The 17,586-nt window shown below is 39.1% G+C and overlaps 1 protein-coding gene across 1 annotated transcript in view; it reads left to right on the top strand.

Annotated features, from left to right (window-relative positions):
* The first annotated feature begins 6,207 nt into the window (after nucleotides 1-6,207).
* The window catches only part of LOC149186161 (putative beta-1,3-galactosyltransferase 12), a 223,857-nt gene continuing 212,478 nt past the window's right edge, over nucleotides 6,208-17,586 (top strand). The window contains exon 1 of the mRNA XM_089410921.1: nucleotides 6,208-6,865. Coding sequence (XP_089267047.1) covers nucleotides 6,444-6,865 — 422 coding nt within the window. The 5' untranslated portion in view covers nucleotides 6,208-6,443. The remainder of the gene's footprint in view (nucleotides 6,866-17,586) is intronic.

Raw genomic sequence — 17,586 nt, 5'->3', positions numbered from 1 at the left:
GGCAGGGCCCCTCCTCTCAGCCTAAAGTTTAAAGCAATGGTTGTTTCTGGGCTAATATCATAGTTTTTCAGGGTTTTGTTATCCTGCAGGGACCACCTACCATTGACCAAATGTTGGATCTGAACAGGGTATCCCATCAATGCCCAACTTTGCTGTTTCAACTGCATAATGGTGCTTTCTACGTGTACCCATACTAGACTGGTTTTCCCCACCGGGGGTTTAATAAAAATCTGAAACCAAGTTAATGTTACCTGATGCCTGTGTTCTGGCTGTTCTAGCTGCCCTTGACATTGCGCTGCCGCAACGCTGAGAAGATCAAAACCCCTAGCCATAGAGTTCTCCCAAGCCGCTGAGCTGCATGTCGGATCAACCTTATTCAGGCCTCGAATTACTGGATTGTAAGCTAGATCTGGCGGATCTATAACAGATCTAGTGTTTTCTGCCAGCATCAGAGTCTCACTCTCGTCTATGAAATCCACGCCCACAGCTTCCAAGCTCTGGGTCTCCACGCAATCTCTGATTCGATCACAGGGTATGACAGGAAGCCCTGTTCTAATGCTGCCTTTCACTATCCCGTTCCAGAGATTGGAAACGCGGATCGACCAGGATTTAGAGGTTTTAGCCGCGTCCTTCCTGTAGCGAGAACCATCCGTGGCAAATAATACATATGCTGTATCAGGTCTAACCCTGAATACAATCCATAACCCAAGATCTGATCGCCCAGCTGCAACAAAACGTCGATCTGATCCTGAGGATCTCCCTTCCTCGTTTTGAAGCAGATCTGCATCAGTGATCGCCGCATCAGCCCTTTCAACCCTGACCTGTACACCATAAATCCAATGCGCTGCTGAAAGATCATGGTGGATGAAGATTCCTTGAGGGCTGCGATCTGTGCCCGATCTTCTCCCTTCCTTGGGTTGCAGAGAGGCGGCGTCGAAGATCACCCATCCTGAAACCCTAGCCATTTTTTCCTTATCACGTTCACTCCAGAAATGAATATCAAATTAACATAAAGAAGAGACAAAATTGAAACCAAACACCAAATGAATCTCTAAAACTCATAGAGTCTTCTACTTTCCTAAATATTATATTTTAATAGTTTTGGTTTTAATTATATATAAGACCAGTCTAACTAATAGAAGAAACAACTTTTTTTTGGCTGGAATCCCCCAATGCAATGAGAGAGATTGTGATTCTTCTTATTTAAAATGTATTCAACACCTTGAAAAACCCTTGAGGCACTCAAGCGGGGCACTTAAGCTTTGTAGATTAAACAACTCAAACTTATGAATTTTAAAAATCTCTAACGACTTTTGAGCAAAATTGAACACAAAAGTGCCTGTAGGGTCATTTCATCTAATAGTTAAACTATATATATATATATATATATATATATATATATATATATATATATATATATATATATATATCTTTGACTATCTAGATTTTAACTTGTGACCTTTTATACAAAGCACATGTTCTTTAACTATGAGAGCCAATCAAGTTGTATTATATTATTTTTATAATATTTTAAAAAATAAAAAATAAATGCCTTATAATTTATACATATATTATCATTAATGTTTCATATCTATTCAAAGGTGGTAAGTGCATGGGAGAGATTGTATGATCCATAAGGTAATAGAGTAGCTTATTATGCTTCGGGTGGAAATGTCTCTAATAACCTTGTAGAGGCTTATTCGTTGTGGAGGCTGTGGGTAATCAAAGCAATGACCAATCAACATAAGCTTGGAGGAAACGAATTGAATTCCCTCATTTGTCAAATCAAGTGCTCTCTTCCTAAATTTGATATTGAATCCTAAATTTGATTGGGTCATATTTTACCACAATAAAAGAGAAAATATTGAATATTAACAAGAGCCATGTGGTGGCATGTCAGTGTTTATGGAATGTTTTTCTTCTTGTGGTAGATATTTTGCAACTTTATTACTATTATTTGTTTATGGTATTATGAGATGTTTTTTGTATTTTTGGTTAATTAACTAAACATATCATTCCAACTAAACAAACTAAATGCTACATGCACAATATTCATTTATGCTAAAAAACAATGCTCTTGTTTTATAATACACATTCCAAAATAGTTTGATTGTGAAAATTAGATCTCTATCCTTAATTTTTTATATTAAAATATACTAAAAATCTATATTTTTTCCCAAGGAAAAAAATCAATGTTCTATTTATAGACAAAATAAAATAGATTTGCTCAGATGTTGTTCAACATTTCAATGACATAATGCCCAAAAACAAAACCAACTAATTTTAGCTTTATACATGAAAATCAGGAAAACAAGGTAAGTGCCAAAACACCAAAAGCACATTTGCTAAGGCCACATATATAAAATCTGTCTTTGATTTGTAGCCAAATTATCACCCAAGGAGTAGTAAGAAAAAACATCATGGCCCATCATCTTTCATGCATTGTCATGTATCCTTATTTTGATTTGTTAGTGGATACCACCTATATATTCTCACTAAATAGTAAAACAAGTCAAAAAATAATATATCATATGTATGTGTTCTTCCAGAGAGAATGGATTTGATATATATTGCCTTATATACATAAAGAGTTCCAATAAACATAAAATATAAACAATCCATCGATTTTTTGATGTTAAGAAAAAAAATAGTCATTCCTAGGGGCATAACTTGAGAAGATGAAGTTTATCTTCCTTGATCTTCCATTGACCTTAAGCCATTTCCATTCCTTCTTTTGAAAGTTTGTCTGCGTCTTTTTTCTCTTCCCTGTAAACATGTGAGAAAGAGATATGAGAGAATTGTTGTAATGTACATGTGATTTTATGATAGAGTGGAGACATAGAGTGATTTCTTAGTTTTGATTTTCCATTCATCCAATTTATGATTGTCAAAGAATCTCCATAAATGTTCACTTCTGAAATATGAAGGCGCACAACCAATCACATAAGAAGTTTTAAAGCAAATAATTCATCATAGTTGTTAGTTTCCAAACCAATATTACATGAGAAGAAGTAGAAGTGTGTTTAAATGTGCCCTCTAGCACCTCCCACTACAGGGGAGGATTGGGTAGCTCCATTGAAAAAATCCCACAACTTATCTTTTAAGATGATGGAGGGAGCATGTACCTTGTGACCTTGAGAAACAATATGTTTTGGAAGAGAGTCATGTACAACCAAGCTAGAGAGGGCAACCCTCACATATGAATGTCCCTGACCATTAAAAATGACATCATTTCTATCTAGCCAGATGCCCCAATAGACCACCATGGCAGGGCCTTAAAGCTTGCCATGTGCTTCTTTTTTATCCAGGTCATTAAGCACTCGTCAATTGAGTTGCCTGTCCATAAGAGATCTTCCTTAGTTATTTTCTAGATGTCTTGCCATATATTTCTAGAGAAAGGACAAAGAATGAACATGTGTGGAATCAATTCAACCTCTTCTAGACATAGGGGGGTCACTTTTGTAAGACATCTAAGGTGGGGGCCTTTTTTCTTAAGAGTAACCCTGTAAAGAGTTTTGACTTAGGCGGGAAACATAGTTTCCAATTTTTTGAGAAAAATTTGGAACTAAAAAATATACTAAATATATTTACATGCTTTATTAATATATTAATTATAACAAATAAAAATAAGTTCTCTTTTGAAATATAATTGTTTTTTTTTAATATATTGAAAATAATTACATATATGTTTTATTAAAGTTTTAGTTTTAATGTAAAAAATGATTTAAATTTTGAAATAAATAAATAAATTTCAAAATATTAAAGAAAAAAAATCATCAATTTTCAAATAAAACTATTTTGTTTTTTCTTCTTCTTAGTTCCTAATTATTTTGACATTTTATGTATTTATTAGAAAATATGTTAATTGTTGAGTTGACTTGATCCAAATACAATAAAAATAACCTTATGTTAAATAAAAATAACTTCAAACTAAAATAGTAAAAATAAAAATTATATTTTACGTTACTATTTTTATTAATTTTTGTTGGCTAGTTAAGTTAAACTTGACTTGGTCTCGGTGGTTTTTGAGCTCTAAGTTTGTGAGAACCCATGGTATTTATGTGGAATATAGCCTATTTAAAAGGGGGAAATCAACCCAGCCTAGATCCATCTTAACTCAGAATTTACCAAAAGCCTAGAGGGATCAAATCTCTTTTCACTTTAAAAGAGGTTTGCATCTCAAGAGATTTGATCCCTCTCCACACTCAAAATTAAGGTAGACCTAGACAAGCAATTAACGTAACAAAAAAAGATTGAATGTGTATGAATAATTTTAGTAATTAGACAAAACATTAACACGATGATTCTTTAACCAATACATCTGTTATCAAAATTAAGTATCTAAATATCTCCATATAATAATAAATAAATTATATTAAATTATTTTATTAGTTCTTGATTTAAGGATTAGGGGATTTTTGGTCAAACATGTTGTTATATGAGTTCTTTCCAGTTTTTAAAATTATGTTAATTTTTTTACATAGTTTGGAAAAACTGTTTATTAGTTTAATTGTTTTAAGAAGATGATAATGATAAATGGTTTATTATTATAATTTGTAAATTATAGTAATTTACTCGATGATGAGCTTGAAAGCCCCATCTTCATTTGTGTTTTTAGGGAATTTTTTTCTTCTAAAATGATAAAAACAAAATATTGCAAAAAATTGATTAATGTGACAATATTGTATACATATTTTATCCAAAGGAAGAAGACATGTGAATTCTTAGAAATTGTTATGTTATGCATTGTTAGTCTATCGTGGAAGGTAAATATTTGGTTAGTTTCAACTCTATTGAGCTTTATTCATTACAAATTCTTTGTGCTTGAGCCATTAAGTCATTAAATAATTTCAGTAGAACAAAGACTATTTTAATGTTGTCAAGTCCATGAACTTACAAATCCATTTCACCTTTTTCCTAATAATATGTAGAATACGCCATTGTTTAGCCTACTATATAACTTATTTGAAAGTCTCCTTTTTCTCACTTCATTGAGGCATAAAAATGGCTCCAAAGTTGGGGTTTTTTTAGTGGCTTTGAAGAATAATGTCATGGCCTCCAATTATCAAGGTTGCAAGGTTTTTTATGTCCTATTTAAATGCGAAGGTCATGGAATTGTTTTAGTCCTCCGTCTCTAAAAAAGTTTAGAGCTATGATGCAAATCCAACCATTCCGGTTGCTCAAAACACATATATTACCATAATGAGTGCCCACCCAGACAAGACCCAATCGTAGGTGAAGAAGAACGTGGTAGCACACATCCTCACCAGGACCAACTTCATAGGCATCTTGGTGAGAAATGAGGTCTACTCGATAATGACAGATCATTAAAATAGAATTTGGTGGGTGCTATTAAAAAACATACATGGCCTTGGTGAGCCTTGACCTCGACAAGAGCATCAAGTGTCCATAACAAACTCTTTCAAGGTTTTTCGGTCATCCTTCCCACTATCAATGTGTACCCTTATGGCAAGTTGAGCAATGACAAAGAGCTCTTGAGATAACCTCCTCAAATTTAAGGCAAAGAGAGATTTTTGAAATCACATCTACATTTGTATAACACTATTGGTGTAGTGACAATTTTAAAGGGGATGACATAGAGGCGATTTCAAAGGACAAGTGGTTGGGAAATGATTTCCCAGACCATTGGTATTAGAAAGACGATTGGTTTTTGTATTGGGAAAATGCATGTCCCATCCCCACTCCATGTCCATGTGGTTTCACGAGAATAACTAAAATCTAGCTTAACAAGCAATTTTATGAAAATAATAATAGATAGGTTGCAACATCATCATCCTACAGGTTGTGTAGTCTTTATGATACATACCTACACATGCTTGAACTTAAAAAAGCTACCTATTTGAATAGAAGACCTATAAACAAATAACACTAGTATAATAAAACAACCATATTACATAACTAGAAATTAGTATAATAAAACAACCATATTACATAACTAGAAATTTTATAAGTTAACTAATTTCAATAAAGACTGTCTTAATAAATCAGTTTACATAAATGAATATAAAGAGTTTCCCAACGACTTCTCCCAATTTCATCCTCAAATATATGAATATAAAGAGTTTACCGGTGACTTCTCCAATTTCATCCTCAACCACAATTTTACAAACCACAAATTTCTTAAATTAAGGGAGAAATACCCAAACGAATGTCACGCAACAGGGAAAACAGCAGCAAATACATGGATAAATTAAAAGGCGGAGACATATGCACGAAGTCCGTGTCGCTAGAACAGCGGGAAGAGCTACCATATCGGCGAATCGTCCGCTCCAATATATTCTCGCGTGTCTCACGAAAGGGACAGAGGGACACAGGCGTCTGAGCTACCATAACAACGGTCGTGGTCAAAACAGGTGAGTTAAGGCCCAGGAATGTGATGAAGGCAAGCTGAAGAAGGGAAAACCAGAGGTAGGCTGGTAAGAATGCCGTCATCGCCGAGCCGAAAGGTAATTCCCCTGTGGCAAAATGGCCGCCATGAGAAGGCCAAGTCACGCCAACAGCAGCAGCAGCAGCGGAGATGGGGTTCGTTTTTTAACTATGCCTGCTTTTGTGTGGGCACTTTTGGCATCCTTTTCTCCGTCTTCTGCCTTGTGAAAGGAAAGCCTATTTACACCTTCAGATGCGGGAAAGTGGAAGACACGTTGAGAAGCATTCATCTCGGAGGTGGCAGCGAGAGGTATGTCGGATGGGCTGGAGGATTAAATCATCAGACTGCTGGATTAGAGAGTCAGGATCGACCAAAGGTATTGGGCGTCGTTGGTATTCAGACGGGATTCGGTTCTTCTCAGCGCCGGAAAGCTTTGAGGGAAACCTGGCTACCGTCGGACCCAGATAGCCTCTTAAAGTCAGAATTTTCTTTTCTTATCCAGTCATGTTTTTAAACTCTTCTTGACTCAAAATTGAAATTGATAGAAAAGTGAATTAAATCCGAAATTGGTCGAGGATAAAGAAAAGTATAAGTGGAGTTAATCAGGAATTTGATAAAAGAAGCCGGATTTTTAAGATCTTATTCTGTGATCGAGAGTAAGAGGAAATGCGATTTGATTAAAGATATATTCCTTTTTGAGGTTTTCATTATTGAAATTGATCTGCACCCTAGTCTATTTCTGGTTCTATGCTGAAGATGTTTTATGGGATGATGAATGTTTCTGGCAAGATTGCAGTAGATCAAATCCTAAAGCAAGAAGAAATACTGCAAAAAGTAAACAAACACTCACGACAGAAATTCAAAGGAATCTTATACAAAAATCGGGGAAAGAGCACATAATGTGTTCCCTTCTGACTGTTGGCTGTCCAATTGAATAGAGCACCATAACACACTTTGTTACTGCTTCCTCGGACACAGATATTAGCACGCTTCTCAAAGCCTTTTCTTTTCGAACTTGAACAGGGACATCCCTATGTTATCTTTTAATGAAGATCACTGTTTAGTCTCGTTCCTTCCTCGTTTTGCAGCCACCCAAATCTCCCTTGTGCAAGGTCTGAGAGTCCCACTTAAAACAAGCTCAGTTACTTTTATAACTGCCTTTTACGTTTGTTTCTTGCAATACGTTTTTTTTTTTATTTCACTTCCAACATGTTCATGTTTAAGATGGATCAGGCCTTTTCTTTCCCAGGATGATAGATTTCGTCATCTCGCTCATGAGATGTTAAAATGCCATTTTGATTAATTCTGCCATATATCGTTTACTATTTTCGGTGGCATCGTTTTTTTTCTCACTCGTCAGAACTTTAGCATACCTTCGCTTGGTGCTAAGTTAAAATTTACTTTATTGGTCCGCACCACATTCATGAATGGTGGACAAGGCATCCATAAGATTTGAACCTGTCTCATCATAGTAAGCACCTCCTACTTACTATTCAAGTTTCAAGTGTTCAGGAGGCTTGCAGATACTTGGAATCAACTTTGAAACAAGAAGTAACATGACTTTGACATCTTCTTCCCCATCCAACATGTATGTTCAAACAACTGAAGCTGGTCCAGTTTAAAAAGCTAGATGGATTTCCAAACATTGTTGTAATCCAACAATCCAACATCAAGACATTTTCATCAATCTTCTCTACAATTTGGAATGACCCAATGACCCATATTTTAAACTTTAAAGGTTTGATCTTTAATTATGCTCCTGAACCTCTCAATCATCAAGCATAGTTGAACTTTATCCCCGACTTTAAAAGCATTGTCAATACGATGCTTGTCACGTTTTATTTTATGCTTCTTTTGGGTCCTTCCTAGATTTTCTTATATGTGTCTTTGTACTTCTTACATGTTATCTTTGTATTTTAGAGATTTCTATTGAGTAGTATTTCCTTATTGACTGTTCGACATAGGAACTTTCGTTGCCAACTCTAGAGGAGGGTAGGGCTGAAAACAAAGATACGATTCAAATGGAGAGACAAAAATGGATTTACGGACAATATTATTATAACTATGTTGAATATATGATAGGTTTTTGGTGAGTTTTTCAAATTTTTATATTGGAAAGCCATCTTTTTCTTCATCCTCAGCCGATAACTTTGTATTCCAAAAGTGACTAAAAAATTTGCTCTCTTTTAGTTGAAATAACAGGCAAAGGTAAGCTGAAATTTACCCACAAATGATTTAAGAACCTTCCAGCTTGTAGTTTTGCTGAAAGAATTTACTGTGACCAAGATGAACTGTTATTGCTTGTTCTTGTTGGCAGACCATAGAGGAAGTCCATGAAAATCAATTGCCATGGGCTACTAGGCATTAGCGAAGGCAGCTAAACATATTCTTAGCTGGTTTTGAATTCAACATAAAACATATCCCTTACATAAGACATATCCCTCCACAAATCTTTACACATCTGCCACCTTCATGGTTCAATAAAAATGCCAATGAAAAATTGCCAATATTTCTTCACTCTGAAGTGCATGACTATTGTAGAGCCACTGGCTTCTTTTGGCATTTGAAGTCAATGTTCTAACGATAAACTAAAACCATTCAACTTATATAAAGTTCTTCCTAGATATGTGTTAATTTTAGATAACAATGGTATGTTCTATGTTTGCAACAATTACTTCAATGTCCTTTAGTTAGCCCAATGACAATTTCCAATTGATTTTCCAATACCAATCACATTAACCATTAATCACATTGACAATAATTCTAGATAGAACATAAACAATAAATGCAAAAGACAAGCCAAGACAAGAGAACACCAGTATTTGGCGAATGCCAGGGAAAAACCCCAAGATGGGGAAAACTATTTGATCAATTCTTCTTATTATTATATCAAATGTTCAACAAAGAGAGAGAGTACAATAATATAAAGTCAAAGGCAAAATTGACTTGCCAAATCACTGTCCAAAACTGTTAAAATTGGCAACTAGGGCCAAACTCCATGTGGGCCATCTTATTTATGGCAGTTGATATTTTTCTTGGATCCCTCTCACCAAGAGGTGTAGGATTGATCTAAAGATCATCCGATTCCAATAAGTATTCATGGAGTTATGAACTTATTTGTGTTATAAGACAATTTGTTAAGGTCGGCCAGCAACCAAATAAACCCCACATGTGCCCAATGTTTTAGTATAAAAGGAGATGACTTGAGAGTCATTTCACACACACTCCTCTCTTGATTTCTCTCCACTTGTCTTGGGTTTTAGTGTGAGAGAAATCTAGGAGGAAGTAGCCCTAAGATGTTGGAGGAAAGGAGGTCGACCTAGCTGCAACAAAGAAGACAGGCTAGCTAAGCCATGGAAGGAACCTCTACGCTGCCCTAACGCGGACCTAAAGAAGCCCTAACCGCAGTCCCAAGGAAGCCCTCCCCTCCTAGAAGGGCAGCCGCAGTAAAGGAGGGCACTTTTGGGCAGATTGAAGGGTTGTTAGGGACTATGTTTGAGTACCCTAATCAGTCCCGAATTGCAGCAGTCAAAGGACCCTAGAACAATGAGCTGTAGCATGCATTTTAGGTGCTTGGTGTGTGTGCAGCAAAGGTTTGTGGTAGGCCACAGGCCTAGCCACTCCTAAACAGGCCAGCATGGAAGTGTTAGGGGCTGCCATATGCCCAGAACAGCAGCATGAGGAGGCAGCCATGTTCAAGGTATGTTTTGGGCATGATTGTTGGGTTGCTGTAGGTTAATGGGATAGCAAGAAATCATAGGTACAACAGTGCTAAACATTGGGACAGCATGTGCTGAACATTGGGACAGCATGTGTGACAACAAGGTACAACAGTGATAAACATTGGGACAGCATGTGTGACAGCAAGGTACAACAGTGCTAAACATTGGGGCAGCATGTGTGACAGCAAGGTACAACAGTGCTAAACATTGGGACATGTGTGACAACAATGTACAACAGTGCTAAACATTGGGACAACATGTGTGACAGCAAGGTACAACAGTGCTAAACATTGGGACAAGCAGTGTGAAAGCATGGTGCAGCAATGGCACATGGGACAGCAAGTACATGATGCAGTACAGTGATGGGTACAGTCATGATTAGTGAAACATGATGAGATGTAGCATAGTGATGGGTGCAACATGATGTTGAGGAGCAACACAATGACTAGTGCAGCATGGTGATGGAGTCACCTGGGAGAATCAGTTGAAGCAGCATGTCTTCAGCTAAGTTCAACGACCTCATGTATCATCTACTTAGAGATGATCTATGCTCTTATTTAGATAAGTCAAAGTGTTGACTTATGTTGTATATGTACTATCTCTCTCTCTCTCTGCTGAACTATTGAAGAACATATAAGAAGAATTGATCAAGGGTTTCCCCACATTGGGGTTTGTCCCTGGCTAACGCCACATCTTGTGTCCTCTTGTCTTGGCTTGTCTTCTGCGATTTACGTTTATGTTCTATCAGCAATTTACTATTATGCTAATGTGATTGCTAATCTGGAAAAGATATTGAGCTAACTGTGAAAATTGAAATAAATTGCTCTAAGCATAGAACATACCTAAAATTAACATGGTATCAGAGGTGAGGTGAAGACAAAGCCCAAGCAAGAGTGAAAGAGCAATCACCGAAGACAGTTGGGAAATGACAAAAGGATAAATGGATCCCTCATCCCTCTTCAAATTCACCAAGGGTGAAGTCGAAGTAGAGAATATTATCAGAATGCCGCAACGAAAGCTTCTGATGGCCTACCTAAAGATCACTTCAATGGGAAGTCCCGATCTAAGGTGGAAGGAAAGGTAGATGCCTTGTTTGTAATAAGTTCAACCATTATGCGAAGGAGTGTTCGAGGTAGGGACACATCACTTGATGATGATAACAATCATTCCAGGGACATCTTCAATGATCGGAGGAATGACAGGGAATGCAGATCATCAAGGAAACGGTTAACTCTTCAAAGAAAGCAAGGAACCCCAGGTATCAAGAATCAAATGTTGTTTCTGATAAGATAGAGAATTGTTATCTTGTATTGGCCCTCTCCTTCAGACTCTTTGGGAATTTGGCTTATTGATTGTAGTGTTTCAAGGCACTTCATCGGATAGAAGGGTACTCTCTCTAATTTGGTAGAGATGGAAACAATCGTGGGATTATACTTGGAGTCAATGCCACCTCTCCCGGAAAGGGTGTAGGGAATGTTACCCCTCAAGTGAATGAGGGTAACTCGATTCATGTACAAGAATCTCTTTTATGTACCTGATCACAAGAAGAACTTGGTGTCCATTTCGGCAATAGAAGTCAAAGGTTACAGGGTGGCATTCATTTGATGGAAAGGCATGTGTTTGAAAATAGATTTTTCAAAGATGCTTTTACTCATGGGTTCAGGGTTGGCAATTTGTATCAAGTTGTAGGATGGTCCATTGGGGATCATGTCAATTGACATATCTCATCTATAGCACCGGAGGTCTATTTATTATAGGACCCTACCCGATGTGAGTTAGATGGTGATTGGGATGCCTGAATTCGAAAAGAGCATGAAGGTACATGTTTGAGATGTACCAAAGGAAAATCTTACAAGGGGACCATTCCCCTCATGTAGCAGGTCCATAGGTTTGGAACAACCCGAGGGGTTTGAGATTCATGATCGGGAATCTCATGTAGGTAGGTGGAAGAAAGCTCTCTATGGCTTGAAGCAAAACACTCCAGGCTTAATATGAGAGGATTGATAGATGTTTGATGAAGCTGAGATTCACTAGGAGTGAAGCCGATCCAAACCATTGCTTAAAGGTTGTGGATGATAGACCTCTCATACTGGCATCTCATGAGGATGACCTCTTTCTGACAGGTGTAGACCCTCTCATTTGCAAAAGTAAGAGGGAGTTGGATTTCAGATTTGGAATGGTGAACTGCAAGCTTGTGACTACCTCGATGGAGCTTAACTTTCAGAAGTTATGTGGTAGTAATGTCGGACCAGATTTGGGAAATGCCTCTGAGTTTCATAAAACTCATTCGCGTTGATGTTCTTGGTGAAATTCCGTCCGGACATATGTTTTGCAGTTAGCATGATGAGCTCATATATGATTGAGCCTCTCTGCATTAGTGCCAAGAATCTTCTAAGATATCTTCGGGGCACAATCTCTCATGGAATGAGATGCATTGTCGGAAATATGAAGTTGCATGATTATTCGAATGCTGATTGGGCAGGCAGTGTGGAGGATCTCAAGAGCACTTCTTAGTGCTGATTCTCTTTGGGTTCTGCTCGATATCTTGGATGAGCAGGAAGCAGAGGACGGTTGCTTTCAGCACCACTGAGACCGAATACATAGCTACGTTGATGAGCGAGGAGGCTCCATCACATTGAGACTGATGTACAAGTCGTAGACATTCTGCCAAATTCCCGGGGAAAGGTCAAATTTTTGACTTTCCCAAACGACTTGGAGTTGTTGAGAGACCCTCTTATGAGGGTCTTGCATGATGCATGCATTGAGCTCTGGGAGCTCCGGGGGGCTTGGGGTACTTCTTGGAGAAACAAGCGACCATAGGGCGACTCACCCTCCCCTAATGGTGCGCTGTGTACAGGGTGAATGGCTCAGCCTTCCCTTGTGATACCCCGTGGCGACTTAGGGATAGGATGAGTGGTTCTCCTGTCGAGGCATCCTACCCATGTAGTCTGGGACTCATGGGAAGTACCTCTCATTTGGCCAATGAGCAAGGAAATGGGGTTAGGGACCATAGTAGTACTATCGATGGACGCATCGTTGTATCTAACGTACTCCCTATGCTAGGATGACCTCCATTGATTTGGGACCAATGAAACTAATCTGGGATCAGTATGAGTGGTTTGAGACACTCTCTTTTGATATTGATTTGGGATCAATGGGAACTGACTTCGGGTCAGTAAGAGTGATATGACTCACTCTCTTGGAACTGATCTGGGATCAGTAAGAGTGGTATGGCACATTCTCTTCATATGGAATTGACTTCGGGTCAGTAGGGAATGGTATGAGACATTCTCGATCAATTCTTCTTCTTCATGGTTCAGCAAAGCAGAGCAGAGCATAGCAATGCAGGGCACTGATGGCAGAGATAGTACAGTCGGACAGATAGTTCAGCGGATGGAGTTCTCCCTAGTTGATAGGGAGTGTTAAAATTGGCAACTGGAGCCAAACTCCATGTGGGTCATCTTATTTATGGAAGTTGATATTTTTCTTGGATCCCTCTCACCGAGAGGTGTAGGATTGATCTAAAGATCATCCAATTCCGATAAGTATTCATGGAGTTATGAATTTATTTGTGTTATAAGACAATTTGTCAAGGTCGGCCAACAACCAAATAAACCCCACATGTGCTCAACGTTTTAGTATAAAAGGAGATGACTTGAGAGTCATTTCACACATAGTTCTCTCTTGATTTCTCTCCATTGGTCTTGGGTTTTAGTGTGAGAGAAATCTAGGAGGAAGTAGCCCTAAGACGTTGGAGGAAAGGAGGCTGCCCTAGTCGCAACAAAGAAGACAGGCCAACGAAGCCATGGAAGGAACCTCTACGCTGCCCTAACGCTGACCTAAAGAAGCCCTAACCGTAGTCCCAAGGAAGCCCTAGTTGCAGTCCTAAGGATGCCCTAGCCGCAGTCCTAAGGATGCCCTAGACACAATCCAATCAAGTGCAACACATACCTTGGAGAGCAGCTCGTTGGAAAGGAGAAGAAGTTTGTTTTGGGCCGCAGCAAGAGAGGCAAGACCAACGAAGAATTCAAGGATTGTTTGGCCGCAACAAAAGGAGGAAGGCCGAAGTTGTTGGTGAGGGCTAGACTGCCCAGAAATTGCAGCGTAGGGTCTCCTCCCCTCCTAGAAGGGAAACCGCAGTAAAGGAGGGCACTTCTGGGCAGATTGAAGGGTTGTTAGGGACTATGTTTGAGTACCCTAATCAATGCCAAATTGCAGCAGTCAAAGGACCTTAGAACAATGAGCTGTAGCATGCATTTTAGGTACTTGTTGTGTGTGCAACAAAGGTTTGTGGTAGGCCACAGGCCTAGCCACTCCTAAACAGGCCAGCATGGAAGTGTTAGGGGCTGCCATATACCCAGAACAACAACATGAGGAGGCAACCATGTTCAAGGTATGTTTTGGGAATGATTGTTGGGTTGCTGTAGGTTAATGGGACAACAAGAAATCATAGGTACAACAGTGCTAAACATTGGGACAACATGTGCTGAACATTGGGATAACATGTGTGACAACGAGGTACAACAGTGATAAACATTGGGACAGCATGTGTAAACATTGGGACAACATGTCCTGAACGTTGGGGCAACATGTGTGACAACAAGGTACAACAGTGCTAAACATTGGGACAATAGTGATGAACATTGGGACAACATGTGTGACAGCAAGGTACAACAGTGCTAAACATTGGGACAGCATGTGTGAACATTGGGACAACATGTGTGACAACAAGGTACAACAATGCTAAACATTGGGACAAGCAGTGTGCAAGCATGGTGCAACAATGGCACATGGGACAACAAGTACATGATGCAGTATAGTGATGGGTATAGTCATGATTAGTGAAGCATGATGAGATGCAACATAGTGATGGGTGCAGCATGGTGCAACACAGTGAGGTGTAGCATGATGATGAGGAGCAACATAATGATTGGTGCAGCATGGTGATGGAGTCACCTGGGAGAATCAGTTGAAGCAACATGTCTTCAACTGAGTTCAGCTACCTCATGTATCATCTACTTAGAGATGATTTATGCTCTTATTTAGATAAGTCAAAGTGTTGACTTCTGTTGTATATGTACTATCTCTCTCTCTCTCTGCTGAACTATTGAAGAACATATAAGAAGAATTGATCAAGGGTTTCCCCACATTAGGGTTTGTCCCTGGCTAACGCCACATCTTGTGTCCTCTTGTCTTGGCTCGTCTTCTGCGATTTACGTTTATGTTTTATCTGCAATTTACTATTATGCTAATGTGATTGCTAATCTGGAAAAGATATTGAGCTAACTGTGAAAATTGAAATAAATTGCTCTAAGCATAGAGCATACCTAAAATTAACAAAAACAACCCTGTGAGATTTGCAATTCTACCCTCAGTCAACAGTAGTCAAATCAGCCCTAGCCAGAAAGTCAATATTAATCAAAGTCTGGTCAACTACCCCAAAACAACTCAGTCAATGGAGAGAGGAACTCGACCTCTCTTGCTGGTCAAAGTCAACCCAAAATAGTTAATGGATCAACAGTCAAACTCAGTCAACCTATGGTCAACTTTGGGTCAAGCATGCCTTGGTCAATGCAGGTCAAAGTGCTCCTTTTGCCTCGGTTTTTGTTTCAATAAATGCGGCTTGTTTAGATAGAGATTCTCCTAGAAAATCAAAGTCAAAAGCTGCCCAGAAAGTCAAAGTCAATGCTAATAAAACCCTGATCAAATTGCAGAAAAACTTCAGATTTTTGGCCCTGTAATTTTCGTCCTCCTTTCTGCTACATGTGTGAGGAAATCAGCTGCTCAATGAGGTGTACGAACCAATCAGATGAGGAGAGAGAAGAATGTGTGAGTTGATGAGGTGCCAAATAAGGTTGGAGGTCTCTCTTATTTATACAAGTCGTTGAGGGTCAAAAGACATGTTTATTGGGCTTCATGAGCCTACATGATGATGTGGCCGACCTTGACAATTTGCACATGTGTGGGCTTCACTTCAAAAACACATTTCTCCTTGTCCGATTTGGGTGATATTTAGGTTGGTTTTGTTCCTCTCGAAAAGATGAATTCAATGCAATAAGTATCTCCATCAAATGAGCTATCCAAAGTGGAATTTGGCCCTAGTTGCCATTTTTAACACTCCCTCTCAATTAGGGGAATTCCACTTGCCATAATCTGATCATCATGCCATCCTGTCATCATGTACCATCTCTGCATCTCGTCTCAACTCTACTGAACACTGATATAGATAATGAAAAAGAATTGATCGAGAGTGAGTCACAAGACCTTACCTCTCCTCCATTGACAAATGTCAGTCCACATACCCAGGGGTAGAACCCCAATCAAACTTGATCCCAGATCAAGTTGTTGAACACCATGCATCCTAGACATAGGGAGTACGACAATACACGATGCATCCATCTGTAGTGCTATGGTCCTTATCCACTTTTCCCAACTCATTGGCCAGATGAGAGGTACTTTCCATGAGTCCCAGACTACATAGGTAGGATGTATGCTAGGGCATCCGCAGGAGAAGGTGAACCACTCATCTTGCTCATATGCCATATGAGAAGGTGAACCACTCATCCTATGCATATATCATCAGCTATAGGGGAAGGTGAACTACTCACCCTATGCTTGCATATATCATCATGGGGTATCACAGGGGAAGGTGAACCGCTCACCTGTACACAATGTACCTATAGGGGAAGGTGAACCACTCACCGTATGGTCGCTCATAGCTCCAAGAAGTACCCCAGGCCCCAGGAGCTCCTAGAGCTCAATGTCCAACTCAAGCGAGACCTTCATGGGAGGGTCCTTCCACGACTCCAAGTCTCTCTCGGAAGGCTAAGATGTTGACCTTCCCCAAGGGCTTTGTGAGGATGTCAACAATATGATGTTCAGTCCTGATGTGTTGGAGCCTTATTGCTCCCTGTTGTACGGTTGTACCATATCCCAGATAAAGTGGTATTAATATCAATATGCTTGGAGCAGTAGTGGAACATAGGATTCTCTAAAAGGCGAATCCCACTTTGGTTATTGCAATAGATCACGGTGGTATCTAGCACGTGCTCAAATAGCTGACTGAAGAGCTTCCTCAACCAAACAACTTCACAATAGCCCATACTAGCAGCAATATATTTAGCTTCGGCAGTGCTTAGAGCAATCGACTTTTGCTTCCTAATCATCCAAGAAATTGGAGTAGATCCCAAATAGAAGCAACATCCTGGCATGCTCTTTCTATCCACCACACTGCCAGCCCAGTTAGCATCAAAATATCCATGTAGCCTCAAATTCCCAGTAGTGTATCTCAGTCCATAGTTGATAGTGCCACGAAGATATCTTAAGAGATTCTTTGCAGCAACCCAATGTATGTGATGAGGCTCAACCATAAATTGACTCAAAGTATTTACAACGAAGCATATGTCCGGATGGGAGTTTACCAAGAACATTAGGGCCCCCACAAGTTGTCTATACTTGGAAGGGTTTGCCAATTCG

The sequence above is a fragment of the Pinus tabuliformis genome, chromosome 3_1, assembly GCF_031772625.1.
Source record: "Pinus tabuliformis cultivar Carrire ecotype Pingquan chromosome 3_1, CPIR1, whole genome shotgun sequence".
NCBI lineage: Eukaryota > Viridiplantae > Streptophyta > Pinopsida > Pinales > Pinaceae > Pinus > Pinus tabuliformis.
Note: the sequence above shows the minus strand (reverse complement) of the source record. Positions and strands in the feature narration are given on the sequence as shown.